General features: G+C 42.8%; 1 protein-coding gene across 2 annotated transcripts in view; it reads right to left on the bottom strand.

Annotated features, from left to right (window-relative positions):
* The window catches only part of LOC117673074 (BOS complex subunit NOMO3-like), a 43,919-nt gene that overhangs the window by 23,421 nt on the left and 459 nt on the right, over window positions 1-20,039 (bottom strand). For both annotated transcript variants that reach the window (XM_060693060.2, XM_087878511.1), the window contains exons 2-12: window positions 17,447-17,536; window positions 15,557-15,602; window positions 13,308-13,408; window positions 10,387-10,493; window positions 8,701-8,773; window positions 6,291-6,443; window positions 5,277-5,414; window positions 3,538-3,627; window positions 2,697-2,802; window positions 1,833-1,983; window positions 1,548-1,725 (exon numbers count right to left, since the gene is read on the bottom strand). In XM_060693060.2, the coding sequence (XP_060549043.2) occupies window positions 1,548-1,725; window positions 1,833-1,983; window positions 2,697-2,802; window positions 3,538-3,627; window positions 5,277-5,414; window positions 6,291-6,443; window positions 8,701-8,773; window positions 10,387-10,493; window positions 13,308-13,408; window positions 15,557-15,602; window positions 17,447-17,536 (1,233 nt within the window). The remainder of the gene's footprint in view (window positions 1-1,547; window positions 1,726-1,832; window positions 1,984-2,696; window positions 2,803-3,537; window positions 3,628-5,276; window positions 5,415-6,290; window positions 6,444-8,700; window positions 8,774-10,386; window positions 10,494-13,307; window positions 13,409-15,556; window positions 15,603-17,446; window positions 17,537-20,039) is intronic.

Genomic DNA, 20,039 nt, shown 5'->3' with positions numbered 1-20,039 from the left:
TTACGGTTCCTGGCACTCTCGTGCAAGTGAAAACCAGCTGGGCAGCACACTGGAACCCAGAAGAGTAACGGGCGATGGCTCACGTGCCAAGAGAGATGGCATCCATGCCATAGGTTCACCATCACAGTTCTAGGCCTTTCCTATCAGCCAATAGCTCTTTTTGGTGATGTTTGCCACAAACACTGCAATCTATTCTACTTTTTTTACCTATTGTCTTAGGACCGCAGATGATTTTCCATCTTCTGTTACTGCAATCAAATGCAAATAGCAAGACTCCCACTCACTTCAACATAGCAGACCCTCACGTATGATAGACAAGGAATCCTGGCTTAAGAAATTGCACGCAGCCCATTGATTTCTATATTCAGAAAAAGCTGGTAAACAAATCAGGAAGGATGCACAGTGAATTCCCCGGAGCCCTCCAAACCTCAATCCTCTTTAGTCCCAGACCCTACTAAGAGATTGTGGGAACTGCAGTCCAAACGATGCATAATTGCCTATCTACCCCTTTCCCCTCTGGAGGAATCCAGAATCAGAAAACATTTTGACTGTCGATGGTGCAAAAACAAATGGAATAACAACAATAAAATCTAGATGAAACGAAGAAAGGAACATGGTCCAAAAGATTAAAAGCCTCAGTTTCCCTGGGTTTTTTTGTTTTGTTTTTTAGTTTAAAAAAGTATATATTGATGTTAATTGTATTTAGAGTGGTAAAATTGCAACAGAGAAACCGACAACATCAGATAGATGAGTGTTGTGGCTCCGTTGCCTGAGCCTGGGCTATCGACAGATGCAGACTCTGAGAGTGAGGGAGAGGAGTTGGCAAGGCCTCCCTCTCCAGGACCCTCCTCTCTGGCAATGCCTCTGGAGGACAACGAAGGCCAAGAGATAGGCTCAGAGCCAAGCACGTCCCCGCAGCCACAGGTGGACAGCAACGAAGGAGTTAAGTGCTGGCTGGACCCTCGGCAGAGGCGCAGGGAGAAGCGTGCGCAGCAGAGGGGAAGGCGTGCCAGAGATTAGCTGAGTCACTGGACCACACCCCACAGGGTATAAATGTGGGTGTGGTGGCCGGTTCAGTTTGTGACGAGCAAAAACTAGAAATAATCCATGATCTCTGCGTTACTGCACTTCTGCCTGCCTTGTCGGACTGCATTTGGACTAATCCTTGTATTGCTGAAACTTTGCCTGCTTTATCGGAATGCTTGCAGTCTAATCTTTGTTTTGTGTGAGTAAAGTCTGAATTGGCAGCTAGCCACTGGGTTGCTGCCAGCTTTATCTTCAAAGACTTTGTCGTGTGGCTTATTAACTCCAGGCCATCTGTGGGGGTGCGTGTGTGGGACGGGGACAGAACAATGAGAAAATAAAAGACCGACAGCAAAAATATCCATTTGCAAAGTAGAAACAAGCAATTCTTAAGCTAAAAAAACCTTCCCTGTTTCTAGTATAAAAATCCCAAGGAAACAAGAGCAAATGCGTTTGTAACAGAAAAAAAAAAAAAGAACAGAAAAGCAATCGTAAGCAAAGAAAACAACAGAGACTGTAAATACCTGGAGAACATATAACCCTGGTCTCGCCTTGAAACAAAACCCACCACGAGCATCTGTTTCGGTAGTCATCAGCACAGCCTTCTCTTTATCCTGCGGCCACATGTTCACTTTGTATTTGGTGATCTGCTTGATCGAATCTGGGAAGCGGGTCACGGAGATCTGCCCACAGACGCTGAATCTGTGTTTGTTTGTTTTTTTAAAAAACCAAAGGAGAAACAAATGCAAAATTCACATGGTGGCCTGAAAAATTCAGTTTAAGCAAGGAGACTCTTAAGGGACACTCACTCCGTTACTATGATATCAGCCAGCTGTGGGGTGTTGGGAGCGATCTTCACCGTGATGGTATCGAAGAAGAGATGGTCTTTGTGAGCCTGGATGGTGTACGTGCCGGTGGTGATATTTTCAAGGCGGAAAGAACCATCCGATCGGGTCGTAACTGGAATCAGAAAAAAGGAACAAGCAGGCAAGCGTGAGAAAAATAAAAGTAATCTATCCATCTCCAACGAAACGGGGACTTAAAACTTTCAGAAGTCTTATTGACTTTCTTGGCTACAGGTCGAGAATTCCAAATGATACCCAATTTCCCCAAAAATAAGACCCAACCAGAAAATAAACTCTAGCGTGATTTTTCAGGATGCTTGTAATATAAGCCCTATCCCCCCCCCAAAATAAGCCCCAGTTAAGATTGTCAGCCAGATGGGTGCATTTAATAACGTATTTCCTCAAAAATAAGACCTAACCAGAAAATAAGCCCTAATGTGTCTTTTGGAGCAAAAATTAATGTAAGACCCGGTTTTATTTTTGGGGAAACACGGTAGTAAGCACCTCTTAAAGCCTTTAAACCCCCCAATTTCTTCTAAGTCTTTGCAACAACACTGCATTGCCTTTTATACAACTGTTGCTGCTGTACAAAATCTTTCTGGGGTGTCCAACCTTGGCAACTTGAAGACTTGTGGACTTCAACTCCCAGAATTCCCCAGCCGGTACATGTTTATCGGAAATAGTATAGGTTCTCCTGCTTAAGCAGGGGGCTGGACTAGAAGACCTCCAAGGTCCCTTCCAGCTCTATTCTATTCAAGTCCACAAGTTGCCAAAAGTTGCCAAAGTTGAAGATCCCTGATCCAGGTCAATATCGAAACTGGTACCCACCTTTAATCTGGCTATTCAGGATCACGGTGGCATCTGCTACCCCTTCACCCTCGGGGCTGTTCAAAATCCTGCCCGTGACTGAGAAGCCCATGACGTGGAAGACCGGCTGAAAAGGATGAACAGAATTCAAACCCTGCGTTCTGACCTAGGTGTTCCCAAACCACGAAGCAGACTCCTTATCCCAACAAAAAAATCCCTTTTTATTAAGTTACTGTGAATTTCTCTCATTCACGCTCAGCAAAGTCTTTCAAGGGAGAATTTACAGTCACAGACCTCATCTGGCTTGGAGAGCTGCCAGGCCGATATCTTCAAAACTTGGCAAGGAGTCTCGGAGAGTCACGAACCAATTAAGGGAACTAATTGTCTCCTGCAAACTCCACTCCCCTTTCGCTCCTCTTTTATTCCCTCTGGGAGGGGCCATTCATCGTCCATCTGTGGCCTTACTCCCAAGTCGACCCTTGTTCTTTAGCTGTTCCCTTTGTCTGGCAACTCTGTGCATGTGCACACTTGGAACAGGCTCCAGCTGTTCCTCTGCCTCACTGATGTCAGACTCCAAAGGCAGCTGATAACTGTCAGACGGCCCTGGCCCCCTCTCTGCCTCCGACGCGGAGCCCTCATCAGAGCCTTCCCCAGACTCCAGGACTGGCCCAGGTTCCTCCCCAACCTCCTCACTGTCCGAATCTGCTGCCAGCTCCACTGGCCGCTGAGGGCCACAACACCCTGTGGACTTTTATCGTCTCTCCCCTTCCCGAAAGAGTTCCAAACATCCATTTTCCCAAAGGAGGGCCTTTGCAATGCAATTTATGAAAGGGCACTAATACATCTTTCCGGCAGAACCTACCTCAATTTTGAGACTATCGTGCTCCACGACAAAATCCAATTTGGAAGGAGCGACGTCGAACGTAATTCTCTCCCCCCTGTAAAAGGGTATCTGGAAGGAGACAGCAATCCAGAGCTTAAAATGTCTTTTAATGTTCAAATCCAATCTAGTTCCTCCCCATCCTATTGGATATACATCTGTATATATGGCCAAACCAGAATCCTTTCCTATGCATAGTTAGTACCTGGGCTAGAAAATCTAGGTTTTAGGGTTGGTTGGTTGGTTGGTTTTTGGGTTTCTTGGTCCATGACTATCTTATCTTTCTTCTTTTCTTATATATATATATATATAAAAGAAGAAAGATATATATATATATGTCTGTGTGTGTATGTTCCAGCATAACTCTGGAACGCCTCGAGCAATTTCAACCAAACTTGGTACACAGATGACTTACTCTCTGGAAAAAAAATACTGTGGGGGTAAGACACCCCTAACACCCCTCCGGGGGGGAGGGCGGTTCTGTTAAGATACAGCCTGTTGTGCCTTAAAATGACTTCTACTGTACTGCCTGAAAATGGCTTCTACTGTGCAGCACAGTGGAGTTGCCATGGTAACAGCTTCACAGTACTCCACAAAGAGGCTCCCTCTGGTAATGGGGAAAATCCAACATTAGAAATTGGTCCAGACATTTTCAACAAGGCTTTGATTATTCTTGAGGACAAATGTATGACCATGGTGATTAATTTAATTTAATTGTCGCCGAAATCAGGGCTCAGGGTGAAGTTGCTCTTCCTGTCTAATGCATGCACAGAAGGTAAAAAATACATTATTTCCTGGTTAAAACCAGGAAGTAATGTCACACAGGTGGGTGAGCGGAGGTTCGCTTCGCCATCGCTACCAGATTGCTGAACCACCGGCCAAGATCACTACCAGATCAGGCGATCCAGTCCGATCCGGGAGCATTTCACCCGATTGGGATAAATAAATACCCGGGCAACGCCGGTTTAACAGCTAGTCTGGAATAAAATTAGTTTACTGTGCTGTCAACACTCCAGCTTTCTGAGTGAATCTGTCTGGAGAGAACTGATTAGTCCAACACCGAGTAAAATTTACTATCAAAGGAGGGAGTGGGGGGAGCCTTTCTCACTAATGTATTATAATCAGATTCACAGACTGATGGAAACTAAATAATTCAAGCCCTAACCATCCTAACCGAGACCTCAGAATGATTAAGGCAAGAGTCTGCGGATATAAGCAGTTCAGGATTTTTTATATATATTACCACTGGGACCAATTGCCAGTTTATTATTCAAAATTTATTAGCCTTCCAACTCCAGCGGATTCTGGGCGGCGTCCAAAACTAGAGGGGAGGGAAAAAAAACCCCAGCTGAAAACATTCCATCAGTTTTAATAACTATAAGCACGGCTAACAGATTTCTTGCTGAGCTCGACGCGGCTACATTAACGCAGAAATGTATTTCCTAGGTGGAAATAATGCGTCTGATGCCTGACACCCCACCCCCAGCAGATTATTTCCGTTTGATTTCAGCATTATTATCAATATTGCACGTCAGAGGAGTCCTGCTGGGGGAGAGAAAAAAAATCCTCTCCAAATTAAAGTTTCTAAAATCCTCCGCTAATTCTGAAAGAGAATCGATCGATGCTTTCCCCGCAACAAGGCAGGATTTAGAGCGGACTGCATGCCGGAAGCACAATCGGAAGCCGCTGAGCTGTTGAGGAAAATCTGGTAGCTTACTCACCACGGCGTATTTGCCACTCGGCAGAGACTGGAAGGTAAAGGTACCGTCCTCTTTGGAAATGACATTGCAAAGGTAGGCGAGAGAATCATCTCTTGCCGGAAAACCATCAACTGGGGAAGAATTGCAGCCCATAATGTCCTGTGCAAAGAGATAGTATTAATCCCTATAGGTTGTCCCTCGAGTTATGGCATTAATCCCAAAGGGGATCTTCGAGTTACGACATTAATCCCTATAGGTAGGACACTGATCTCTACAGGGAGGCCTCAAATTATGACATTAATCTCAAAGGTAGTCCTCAAGTTATGACATTAATCCCTCCAGGTGGTCCTTGAGTTAGGACATTAATCCCTCCAGATGGTCCTCGAGTTAGGACATTAATCCCTCCAGATGGTCCTTGAATTAGGACATTAATCCCTACAGGTGGTTCTTGAGTTAAGACATTAATCCCTACAGTTGGTCATTGAATTGCAACATTAATCCCTACAGGTGGTCCTTGAATTATGATATTAATCCCTACAGTTGGTCCTTGAGTTATGACATTAATCCCTACAGGTGGTCATTGAATTGCAACATTAATCCCTACAGGTGGTCCTTGAATTGTGACATTAATCCCTACAGATGGTTCTCAAGTTATGACATTATTCCCTACAGGTGGTCAAGTTATGACATTATTCCCTACAGATAGACCTCAAATTATGACATTAATCCCTACAGATAGACTTCAAGTTACGACATTAATTCCTACAGGTAATCCTCAAGTCATGACATTAAACCTTACGGGTAGGCCTCAAGTTACGACATTAATCCCTACAGACCCAGAATGGTACAATCCGTTCTGCCAGCCGCAACAGGAGCCCATCATTAATGGGTTCCTGAACAGACTCAGCCCGACGAGTCTTCTTTCGTGGAACTGCCTTCATCAAGTACTACCAGGAACACAAGGCGGAGAAAGGAACCGATCGATGACGGAGCTAATTCATACTAATAGTTCTGATTCGTAACATTTTGACTGACCTCCTTTGCCACCGAAGAGGAGAAAAGGAGAAACATGACGCCTTTCATCGGCTCGCCATCGCTTCGGACAGATCCGGAGACATTATACCCGGCCACGATGAGTGGACTGGAAGCGTACGCATTGGAGCTGGTGACCCGAACAGTGGTGGTGGCCTGAAATATCAAGGGCAACAGGTGAGAACCCAAAACGATACAAGCAGCGGTGAAATCCCCCTTGTTCTATCCGGTCCCCCAAACTGGTAGCGGCCGCAGTGGGAGGCTCCGCCCACCCGCCAGGACGTCATTATCAGGGGAGGGGTTCTAAATTTTTTTACTACCGGTTCTGTGGGCGTGGCTTATTTTGTGGGTGTGGCTTGATGGCCATGCAACAATTCTTTAGGATTTAGCAGAGGTACAGGTCTACCAGGCTTTTAACTGCTTGGAGAGATGTACCGGTCTACTCATTTGTTTTTGGAGGCACCGGTCTACCCATTTGTTTTTGGAGGCACTGGTCTACTCATTTGTTTTTGGAGGCACCGGTCTACCCATTTATTTTTGCAGGCACCGGTCTACTCATTTGTTTTTGGAGGCACTGGTCTACTCATTTGTTTTTGGAGGCACCAGTCTACCCATTTATATTTGGAGGCACCGGTCTACCCATTTGTTTTTGGAGGCACCGGTCTACCCATTTGTTTTTGGAGGCACCGGTCTACTCATTTGTTTTTGGAGGCACTGGTCTACTCATTTGTTTTTGGAGGCACCGGTCTACCCATTTATATTTGGAGGCACCGGTCTACCCATTTGTTTTTGGAGGCACCAGTCTACCCATTTGTTTTTGGAGGCACCGGTCTACTCATTTGTTTTTGGAGGCACTGGTCTACTCATTTGTTTTTGCAGGCACCGGTCTACCCATTTGTTTTTGGAGGCACCGGTCTACCACCACTCTGCCTTTTAACACTGATCAGCTGTAGGGCGGCCTATTGAAGCCCTGCAGCAAGAGTTTAAACAATTTTTTTCCTTCTAGCCGATCAGCTGGGACTCAGGAGGCAGCAATAGATTGGGGGTGGGGCCAAATAAAAGGTAAGAATAACTTGGGGGGGACGGGGGGGCAGAACCGATTTGGTGACGTCATATTGTCACGGCTACTAGCTCGGTGGAACTGGGCCGAACAGGGAGGAACCCACAACTGGTCATTACATCCCCTTTTTAACCATCTGCGCATGTGCAGAAGAAGCATGCGCAGGTAGTGTGCGTGTGCTCCCGTGCATGAGCACACCCAAACCAGTAGTGAAGATAAGTAGATTCCACCGCTGGATACAAGATATATTGCTGTATCAACTCCTGGTGGCACAGTGGTTAGAATGCAGTGTTGCGGGCAAACTCTGCCCACTGCCAGGAGTTCGATCCTGATGGGGCTTAAGGTTGACTCAGATTTCCATCCTTCTGAGCTCGGTAAAATGAGGACCCAGATTGTTGGGAGCAAGAGGCTCTTTGTAAACTATTTAGAAAGGGCTGTAAAAGCACTGTGAAGCGGTATATAAGCGCTATTGCTATTCGCCCGCTCAAAGAAAACATGAATAGCAGGAAGGTCTACTGAGTTTTGTTTTGTTTTTTAAATCTAATCAAGATATGGATAGCATCTCCTTAACCCATTCACTTCAGAGTGTAATGAGCAGCTCCAGGCCAATAAAGATCCAGGAGACTGTCGTGTAAACCAGTGGTCCCCAACCTTTTTATCGCCGCGGCCCGCTGAGCGCGCGCAGGGGTGGGAGCACGGCCCAGGAGCTTTTGCGCACGGCCCAGGAGCCTTTGTGCTGCAGCGTTCATGTCCCCCGGCCGCTGTGCGGCCCGGTGCCAGGTACTCCACGGCCCGGCACCGGTCCGCGGACCGGGGGTTGGGGACCACTGGTGTAAACAACCGGCTACAAACTTCCCCATTATCAGGGAAGAGATCCACCACTGCATTAGTCCACAGGAAGGCAGTTAGGAACAAAACTGAAAAATCTCCATCTCGATACCCTGTTTCCTCCCAAAATAAAACCCAAACAGAAAATAAGTCCTAGCATGATTTTTCAGGATGCTCGTAATATAAGCCCTAACCCCAAAATAAGCCCCAGTTAAGATTGTCAGCCAGATGGGTGCATTTAGTACTGTATTTCCCCCAAAATAAAACTTAACCAGAAAATAAGCCCTAAGGCGTCTTTTGGAGCAAAAATTAATATAAAACCTGGTCTTATTTTCGGGGAAACACGGTAGTCACAGGGATACACTGGCTCGATACGCAAAGGAGTTTCAGCTGCGGGAATTCTCGTGACCCCGGTTGCTTTCGTTTCATTAAATCTTACTCAAGGCAACTTGAGAGAACTGAGCTGGGAAAGAATCACTTTCCCTTTGGGAATTGGCTGAAGAAGCCAACAGTCACGCTTATTACCTCTTTCAGAGTCCAGGTGGGATGAGAAGCGAAGACTTCATATTCTCCAGGAAGCACTTTTAAAAAGGCATATCTGGAAAAAAAAAAAAGAAAAGACACCAAAATAGTCCATGTGGAACATTCCTATTTGTTGAAATAAAATTCAGTGGATAAAATTCACCTCCTCCTCCTCCAGTTTTGGGAACCAACAGCACAATAAAATCCATATTCCCAGTTGGCTATTCTCTAGAAGAACTCAAATTACTACCTATGCATTCCTACCGAATGTTTTTCCTACACCTTTCTCCATCGAGATCAGGGGTGTCAAATTCGCATCATCGCGTGACGTATTGCAACTTTTTTTTCCCCCTTTGCTAAAACGGGGGTGGGCATGGTTTGACCCCCCTGATCTAAATCATTGTTTTTCAAACCTGGGAAACTTTTCAGATGTGTGGAGTTCTGGCTGGGGAATTCTGGGAGAACTAAAGTCCACACATCCTAAAGTTGACCAGGTAGAGAAATACTGATCTTGAACACATCTCCTAAACCTTTAGCTATTTTCACAGCCAGGTTAAGAAAGAAAAGGGGGGAAACGCAACAGGTTGCCGATACCATTCAATTCTTATTTTTTTTAAAGTTTTTATTTTAAAAAATATATAAACATTCCATCTTCTCTTAAACAGTGTCATCTGAGTACAAATATCTCTTGTGCATTAACCATCAAAATTTACGTCATTAACTACATTGATTCTAATTTTCTAATCTTACAATTATAATATATTAAACAATTGAACATAGTAAACTTATTCATTTTCCCCTCTTAACATATCTTCTAATAAGAATATAATAATAATGTTAAGCATAATAATTCTAATGATCATACTAACAATTATATTGTTTGCGTCTCTATGTTAACATATTTTCTACTCTTCTTTAATTTCCTTCTTTATTTCCAACTTCCATTTTTATTCTCTAACCATTGATAAAAGTAATTCCCATATCATATAGAATAGAATCACAGAGTTGGAAGGGACCTTGGAAGTCTTCAAGTCTAACCCCCTGCTTAGGCAGGAAACCCTACACCACTTTAGACAAATGGTTATCCAACCTCTTCTTAAAAACTTCCAGTGTTGGAGCATTCACAACTTCTGCAAGCAAGTTGTTCCACTGATGAATTTTGGGTGCATCTTATACACTGAATGTAGCCCCGCTCACCCACCGGCCCCCACCCTTTGGCCTCTGCCTCCCAGCAATTTGCCTCCTTGCAGCAAACAGCCCGTTTCAGCACAGCCTGATTAGCACAAGCAGCTGATTGTCAGTTGGATCGGCCTCCCGACCATCAGCTGTTTCAGGCTGCAGGGACTGCCATTGCCATTTTCGGCCTCCGCTGTTTGCTGCAAGGAGGCAAATTGCTGGGAGGCAGAGGCAGATTTTTTTTTCTTGTGCTAATCAGGTTGTGCTGAAAATGAAACTGAAACAGGCTGTTTGCTGCAAGGAGGCAAATTGCTGAGAGGCAGAGGCAGATTTTTCTTTCTTGTTTTCCTCCCCAAAAAAGATAGGTGCATCTTATACTCTGAAAAATACGGTAATACTCAGTTTGTTCTTTCTCCTTAATTGCCAGCGTTAATCTGTTCATTTCTGTTCAATTCTTGAGAAATGGGGTTTACTGCAAATAGTTCTGAGATCGCCAATAAAATTCACACTCACTTCCCTCCGGGTTGAGTGGTTGTGGTCTGTAAAGTAACTCCTGTGCTGGGACTTCTGAGCACAACAAGGACGCCAGCGGGACCCAGAGACTCACCTTTGCTAAGAACCTGCAAGGAATGAAATCAACCACCTTTCAGCTTTCAAGAAAAAAGGCAGTAAGTTCAACCATGTTTAAATTTAAAAAACAAAATACGTATCACCCAAGAGGAAGAAACCACAAAAACTTATTGAGCCTGTTGAAAGAAACGTCCATCTGGGTTCAGTTCCAAGTGGGGAAGAAAGACACTGGAAACATGATTTTTAATGGTGGACAGGATCACGTGGTTTTTGAGGTCCTGGGGGAAAAGGGAAGAGATGCTGAGAGTGCCTTTTTATACCCTCTCTGGGCTTTTGAATTTGAGCTCGTGTTTTGATTGGATGTCAGACTCCCATGGGGCCATGCAGGGGCAACTCTGTAGGCTATCCTGAGTCCCAGGCTTGGTTGACTCTTGCTGGGTGATGAAGTAATGAAAGGGGCTTTGGGCAATTCCTCCTATGGCTCTGCCTAAAGGAGGTAAATCTTTGTTATGTAGAACAGACTGGCCCAGGCCTTAATGGCCCATTGACAAAGGTGTGTATGTGTGTGGGGGGGGGGGGGGACGCTGAGTTTCTGCCTCCCTTTTAGGGGAAATATTTTGCCCTTTTGATATTTCCCAGAATATTTCATTCTTCTTTCATTCTCCCTACAAGCCTTAATGATAATCTTCAGGCACAAGTTACAAACCGATGTTAAGAACCAAACAGGGCTGTACAGTGTAGCAAATTAGCACCCACCCCTCTCCTAGAAGAATGAAATATTTTGAGAAATATTTAAAAAGGCAGAATATTATATTTCCCCTAAAAAGAGAAATAGAAATCTTAAAGGAAATGGAAACTCAAGAACCACGGTTCCCTGCCCCCAAGCAGGTACTAACCTGAGGCCAGCTTTTAGAAATGCAGATTTGTCAGTGTATGAGAGTTCATGAATTGGAATAGACATGGTAACAGGTCAGCCAATGGGGACTGTTTGGTGACCCAGACGGCTCGGAGCCTGAGCGTGGCTTAGCTTGACCGATTTGTATATAACTGTTGCTTTGTCCTTGCAATATAGCCTCTGTATTATATAGCTTCTGTGATTATACTGAGTCTGTACTTCTGGATTCTGAGTTCTGGTTCTGGCTTCTGCCGTATGGGTATTGTATACATGCATCATGCTTTATATTACTGTATATAAAGAAGTTTCTTTTATACATGAATCCTGCTGAATTATTTACTCGTGTGCTGGTTGGATTGCTGCAAACTCTAACAAGATTTGGTAATCCCTTCAAGGCGGGATATTTTGAAGGAAGGCAGAATTAGGTAGAATTGTAGGATCAGCCCTCACACAAGATCCAAACCAGGAAAGCCATTAAGACACAACAGGAATGGTCCAACACCTTTTCAGGACACAAGCCTCCTCAATACATCATCTCAGAGAGCCCAGGTGTCAGGTTCCGTAAAGACTGGAAAAATAAACCTCAGCACGCAAAAGCAGTAACCAAGTTTGTTTATCCTGATATCGGTACTAACTGACCACCTTAAAGTGTTACAGAAAGGAATCTTTATTGGAGCGGAGGCTCGGTGCTCCCCATCACCTTTTTAAGCAGCATACAGTTCCACCCCAGTGCAATCACTCAATTATCCCATTAAGCCGTATCCTCCCTTTCCCTCCCCAATCCATCGCAGGCCGCTTCAGTTGTTCCGCGCTGCTCCGTCTTTCCTTACTTTATTATTTATTTTATTTTATTAAATTTCTATACCGCCCTTCTCCCGTAGGACTCAGGCCGGTGAACAGCCCACAAGATAAAACACATAAATACAAAAATTTAAAATAAATTAAAAACGAATTAAATAATTTGGCTGAATTTAAAATACCCCATAATTTAAAACAAATTAAAATTTACATTTAAAAGGGGGAGAAGATTTAGGCCAGGCCAGCTTGATGAAATAAAAAAGTCTTAAGCGCGCGATGGAAGGTGCGCAGATCCGGGATCCTCCGTATCTCCGGGGGGAGCTCGTTCCAGATCGTAGGTGCCCCCACAGAGAAGGCCCTCCCCCTGGGGGCCGCCAGCTGACATTGTTTGGCCGACGGCACCCGGAGGAGCCCCTCTCTATGGGAGCGTACTGGCCGGTGGGAGGCTATTGGTGGTAGCAGGCGGTCCCGTAGATAACCAGGTCCTAAGCCATGGAGCGCTTTAAAGGTGATAACCAGAACCTTGAAGCGCACTCGGAAGACCACCAGGAGAGGTGTTACATGGGAACTCCACGTCGCTCCCATAACCACCCGCGCGGCCGCACTTAAAGTGATAAAGGTTGATAGACTGCTTCAGTGCACGACCCTGACGTCATCTAGCATGCGGCTGGGAAATCGAAGTGAGAGGCATGCCTCGGGGCTGACATCCCAGGACAGCAGGCACACATGAAGGGTTGTTGGCGAAAGTGTGCAATTCCATCACGAGTGGCAGCCCCAAGTACTGTCAGAGGTCTGAGGCTGACACCAGGCTTCAATCAAACTTAATTCAGACAACCTAAAAAGTTAGTTATGACCCCTGCATAACCCCATGGGAGTCTGACAACCAATAGAAATACATTTCTTGCAGAGGAACAGGAAGCTCAAGGGCAAGGCCCAAGAGAGGGTATAAATACCTCTCTCTCTCTCCCAACTCCAAGAGGTCCGCTGCCCAGGACTTCAAACCCATGTGGTCCTATCCATCAATAAACCATCTTTCCAATCAGCCTCCATGTTTCCTGGGTCTTTCTCTCCACTTGGAACTGAACCCAGATGGATATTTCTTCCAACAATTGGCAACGTAAACACAGGCGACGGTCAAAAGATAAATTTTTTTTAAAAAGGAAGCCCTTACCTTCCCATTTACTGAGAAGCCGGTGAAAACAAAATTGATATCGCCTCCTTTGGTGCAAATGTCGTTGACGCCGTCAACATGGATGTCTACGCTCGTTGGCTCTGGGAAGGAAGATCAAAACCCTCAAACGTGTGATTCTTTCCTGCTAAAGACTAGCCGAATCCCTAGCGCCGCGTAACAGGGTGAGAGCTCCCGTTACTTGTCCCAGCTTCTGCCAACCTAGCAGTTCAAAAGCACGTAAAAAAATGCAAGTAGAAAAATAGGGACCACCTTTGGTGGGAAGGTAACAGCGTTCCGTGAGCCTTTGGGGTTGAGTCATGCCGGCCACATGACCACGGAGACATCTTCGGACAGCGCTGGCTCTTCGGCTTTGAAACGGAGATGAGCACCGCCCCCTAGAGTCAGGAACGACTAGCACAGATGTGCGAGGGGAACCTGTATCTTAAGACTAGCCATTTGGTTTTTTTTTTTTACAAACAATCGAATTAAAGAGTTCAGGTCTGAACTCTTGTTTTCGCCAAACCCAATTCTTACAGCCACCTAGAGCAGGGGTCCCCCAACCCCCAGGCCATGGCCCGTTTGGAACCAGGCTCCGTGAGTGGTGGGCCGGTGTGTACGCACCTGAGTTCGATTTGCACGAGCAGTGGGCCCGGCACGCGTGTGTACAGGTGCGTGCTCAACTTGCACAAGTCTAGCGGCGTGTGCATATGTGTGCACACTTGAGATGCGTGTGCACATGTGCCTGCCAGGCCGCCGTCCACGTGGCCCGGTTCCCCTCTCCACCCCAAAGACTCCAAGCCGCAAAGATTGGGAACCACTGACCTACAGCACAATCCAATCCATGTCTACTTAAAGTAACTCTCACTAGATTCATGATAGCTTGTCAACTGATAAGAAGGCATTAGAATTCCCTCTTGGAAGCAAATGAGCATAGAAAGCAGATTTAGGTTCTGAGCATAAATACTTCTAATCGGTTCAGGCCTTGGTGCTCTCTGTTGTGACCTAGGCTTACTGAGTCATTACAAGACACAATTAGTCCCAAACAAACCTATTTATTGTAACAGCTGAGAATTACGTTCATTCCCAGCTGAGTCCCAATTAGTTGCAAAACAAGTCCTTCGGAAGAAGTCCTTCGGGATAGTCGCCAACCTTTTATCTCTTTTGACACCCTGCCATAGGCCTTACTTGGCAAAGCCCCACAAAGTTCAGAAACAAACAAAAGATGCCGACTGGAAACAGAGTTAGCAACGTTGCTTTCCTGCAAAAGGCCCAAGTGCCTCTGTTTCTCTTTTAAGCTTTATGGCAGGGGCCAATCATCTCCTGGCCTTACTCCAGAGTTGTCCCTTTTGCTTTAGCTGCTCTTGCCTTCTGGCAGCTCTGCGCATGCATGCACTAGGAACAGGCTCCTCCTGTTCCTCTGCCTCTCTACTGTCCGACTCTGGGGGATCCGGAGTCCGCGCATCACTCCCAAATGGCCCTGGCCCCATCTCTGCCTCCGACGCAGAGCCCTCGTCCGGGCCTTCCCCAGACTCCAGGACTGGCCCATGTTCTTCCTCAGCCTCCTCGCTGTCCGACTCCGCTGCCAGCTCCGCGGGCTGCTGGCGGTCCACAATACTCTCAGAACCTGGCTGTTTGCCTGCAGACGTTTCATTACCCAACTAAGTAACATCATCAGTGCTACAAGGGAGTGGGATTTGTACGTAGGAGGAGGAGGAAAAGGAGGGGGCGGGGGGAGGAGGACTGTGGGATCCTTGGTGCTCTGAGCTTGGCTCTTTGCTTGCAAACATTTCATTACCCAACTAGGTAACATCATCAGTGTGTGAGAGGATGGAGTTTGCTCCCTGTTGATATGCATGAACTATCTGCAAGCAAAGGTCAATAAATGAAACGTCTATAAATATCTATTCATCCATAAATGAAACATCTGCAAACAAAACACCAAGAATTCCAGAGTTTAACCCTGAGCTACGCAAAGATTCAGAAATGGTAACATGGAAGGAAGTAAAACAAAAAAACCCACAACTGGATCACTTTCAATGAAGTGTGAATACACAATCACAGCCCTTGAAAAATGAAATAAAAGATTCTAACATGGTTTAGACTTCAGATATTGGGCATTTTAGGATGGGCTTCGGTAAACAGCAACTAATGAACATCTATGCTTATTATAACATAGTTTATAAACAAATAACACAACTGCGATAAGCTTCAAATCGACTGGACCGTTTTCTATAAAAATAGCAACTTACCAAAGCTCCACCCTAGGGGAGGCTCAATTTTAAGGACAAAATCCCCCTAAAAGAAAAAAGAAAAACAGGGGGGAAAATGTAGTTATATGGTTCTGCAGTTCAATCCTTTATCATGAATTGCATCACGGTAGGGCATCCCGGTCTGACAGCCGCAGATAGAAAGACATTAACAGAGGGTGGTGAGCCCAGCATAAAACATTGTGGGCTGCCCCCCGATACCACTAGATGAGACCGCTAGCGCTCGCTGCCTTAGGAGAGTGAGGAAAATCCTCAGGGACGACTCTCACCCCGGTCACCACTTCTTTACACTCCTACCATCCGGAAGGAGATATAGAAGCATAGCCAGCCGCACAAACAGGCTGAAGGACAGTTTTTATCCGTGGGCTGTCAGATTTCCTGAATGCGAAGTAACATCATGAAGAGAGGAGAGAAGAGGAGAGAATAAATGGAATAAACAGAATAGAATAAATAGAATAGAATAGAAATAATAGAATAGAATAAATGGAATAGAATAAATAGGATAGAATAGAATGAGTAGAGTAGAGTAGAATAGAATAGAATAGAATAAATGGAATAAATAGAATAGAATAAATAGAATAGAAATAATAGAATAAATGGAATAGAATAAATAGAATAGATAGAATAGAATGAGTAGAGTAGAATAGAATAGAATAGAAATAATAGAATAGAATAGATAGAATAGAATGAGTAGAATACAATAGAATACAATAGAATAGAATAGAATAAATAGAATAGAAATAATAGAATAGAATAAATGGAATAGAATAAATAGAATAGAATAAATAGAATAGGAATAATAGAATAGAATAAATAGAATAGATAGAATAGAATGAGTAGAGTAGAGTAGAATAGAATAGAATAAATGGAATAGAATAAATAGAATAGAAATAATGGAATAGAATAAATAGAATAGAATAAATAGAATAGAAATAATGGAATAGAATAAATGGAATAGAATAAATAGAATAGATAGAATAGAATGAGTAGAGTAGAGTAGAGTGGAATAGGAATAGGAATAGGAATAGGAATAGGAATAGGAATAGGAATAGGAATAGGAATAGGAATAGAATAGAACAGAACAGAACAGAATAGAATAGAATAGAATAGAATAGAATAGAATAGAATAGAATTTTTTATTGGCCAAGTGTGATTGGACACACAAGGAATTTGTCTTGGTGCATACGCTCTCAGTATAGATAAAATAAAAGATACGTTCATCAAGAATCATAAGGTACAATACTTAGTGGTAGTCATAGGGTACAAATAAGCAACCAGGAAACAATATCAATATAAATCGTAAGGATACAAGCAACTACGTAGTATGATAGACTGCAGGGCCGGCGCAACGTGTAACATGTTCACACTGGTGCAATAGGACTAGGGTTTTTATTAATATGATTTATTGGGTTAAGGATTTTCTGTCTTCACTGTGAATTGTGTTGTGTTGGGGAGGGGGGTGCACTGAGGGAGCTCAACCAAACTCATTGTACACATGTTGTGCACTGACAATAAAGGTTTGAATCTGAATTGAATTTGAGTAAATACTGACAGGCAATATTGTTGGTTAAGATGTTGGACGGGGGCAAAGAAAACTCCCAGTGGAGTCCCTGCTTGGTCACTGACCTACCTACAATCATAAACTCTAAATTTCAACCCGTTTTAAAATCTTATTATTTGCCTTTAGAAACCTTTGCTTAAAAAAAAATCTATAGCTTTCATGGTGGATTTTCACCGCCCCCAGGGACTCATCCCTCATCCGCAGCCAGCAGAGTGGCAAAATGTTAAAATGGAAGAAACCAGTAGGATTTTCTTTAAAGACAGTCATGAAACATCACACCACCCAATTTAAATGATTAGATAGCCTCTCACCTTATCATACAGAGGAATCATAAAGTAACCATTATTTGGAGCGCAGTCTGTCTGGTACTTCAGAGTGCCGTGTTTGGTGTACAACTTAATCTGCAGAAGAAACATCGAGAGGGAGGGGAAAAAACGTTAATTATTCTGGAAAAGTTGTTGATTTATGATACTTAAGTCCTGCTTGCAATGGAAAACAACTCTTGGCCTGGCCAATTGACAGTACCTTGCCAGGCTATAGTAATCTTCTACGACTAGACTAGACTAGACTAGAGACTAGAGACTAGAGACTAGACTAGACTAGAGACTAGACTAGACTAGACTAGACTAGACTAGACTAGACTAGACTAGACTAGACTAGACTAGACTAGACTAGACTAGACTAGAGACTAGACTAGACTAGACTAGACGAGACGAGACTAGACTAGAGACTAGACTAGACTAGACTAGAGACTAGACTAGACTAGACTAGAGACTAGACTAGACTAGACTAGACTAGAATAGAATAGAATAGAATAGAATAGAATAGAATAGAATAGAATAGAATAAGGGAAGATTAGAATTAGAATTAGAATTAGAATTAGAATTAGAATTAGAATTAGAATTAGAATTAGAATAGAATAGAATAGAATAGAATAGAATAGAATAGAATAGAATAGAATAGAATAGAATAGAATTCTTTGTTGGCCAAGTGTGATTGGACACACAAGGAATTTGTCTTTGGTGCATACGCTCTCGATGTACATAAAAAGACAAGATACGTTCATCAAGAATCATAAGGTACAACACTTAATGATAGTCATAGGGTACAAATAAGCAATCAGAAAACAATCAATATCAATATAAATCGTAAGGATACCAGCAACAAGGTTACAGTCATGCAGTCGTAAGTGGGAGAAGATGGGTGATGGGAACGATGAGAAGATTAATAGTAATGCAGACTTAGTGAATAGTTTGACAGTGTTGAGGGGATTATTTGTTTAGTAGAGTGATGGCGTTGGGGAAAAAACTGTCCTTGTGTCTAGCTGTTCTGGTGTGCAGTGCTCTATAGCGTCGTTTTGAGGGTAGGAGTTGAAACAGTTGGTGTCCAGGATGCGAGGGGTCTGTAAATATTTTCCCAGCCCTCTTTTTGACTCGTGCAGTAGACAGGTCCTCAATGGAAGGCAGGTTGGTAGCTATTGTTTTTTCTGCAGTTGGAAACCCATCCCAAAACGTCTTAAAAGCTATTCCTCTCCAATTAACTGGAGGCTCTCATCTCAAAGGAGGCTACCGGTTTCTTTTGCCGTAAACGGAAGAGGTCTTGGGTTGTGCCAAGTCCTGTTGCATTTGAACTCTTGTGCAAACCAGCCAGTGTGGTTTGGAGAAAGAAAAAAGAAAAAAAAACCCAGGGTTTAATAATCCCTTTGCATTACAGGTAGTCCTTGACTTACCACCTTTCATTTAGTGAATGTTCGAAGCAGTGGTGAAATCCAAATTCTTGGTACTAAGTGCCCCGATGACAATGGATGTCACTGTTACATGTTTCGTCCATAGCCGTGTAGTTTCGATGGCTAGGTTGCGATATTTTGTGATTTTTTTTTCCCAGTTCTTTTCCTTCGACTCTTTACGTCTCCTGGTACAGCGATGTCAATAAACTTCTACGCTTTGGCCCTCAACAACAGTGATATCTGGCATGTTATGTTCCAAATGATGATCCTTCTGTATTATTATTATTATTATTATTATTATTATTATTATTATTATTATTATTATTATTATTATTATTATTATGGCCTACCTTACGACAATTGTCAACAGGCATATGCAAAATGTATATTACTCGTTTATTTGTATCTCCCCTTTATTATCTTTACAAATAACTCAAGACATATCCAATATACTTTCCTCCTCCTATTTATATTTTTATAAATATTAAGACTTAAGACTTTTCTATTCTAGCAAGCTGGCCTGGCCTAAATCTTCTCCCCTTTTTAAATGTAAATTTTAATTTGTTTTAAATTATGGGGTATTTTAAATTCAGCCAAATTATTTAATTCATTTTTAATTCATTTTAAAATTTTTGTATTTATGTGTTTTATCTCGTGGCTGTTCACCGCCCTGAGTCCTTCGGGAGAAGGGCGGTATAGAAATTTAATAAAATAAATAAAATAAAAATAAATAAATAAATATATATATATATATATATATATATATAACATTTTATATAAGTATATATATTATATATTATATCTATTTATATATGTTTATATATATTATATTTATTGTTTTTAATGTTAATTATAATTGTTTTTAACGTTTTAACTTTTAATGTTTTTATATATGGTTTTTAAATGCATTGTAAGCCGCCTTGAGTCTTCGGAGAAAGGTGGCATACAAGTTGAAATAATAAATAATAAATAATAAATAATAAATTATATATATATATATATATTTTAATTCATAGGTATAAATGTGTGATATTTTTGCAATCAGGGTTTTTTTTTTTTCTTTTTTTCTTTCAACATAGGAAAAAAAAACCTGATTGCAAAAATATCACACACATGTATATATATATATATATATATATATATATATATATATATATATATATATATATATATATATA

This window comes from Pantherophis guttatus, chromosome 14, assembly GCF_059756535.1.
Source record: "Pantherophis guttatus breed Tessera chromosome 14, ASM5975653v1, whole genome shotgun sequence".
In the NCBI taxonomy this organism is placed as follows: Eukaryota; Metazoa; Chordata; class Lepidosauria; order Squamata; family Colubridae; genus Pantherophis; species Pantherophis guttatus.
The sequence above is the reverse complement of the archived record's forward strand: the minus strand, read 5'-3'. Positions and strand labels throughout refer to the sequence as shown.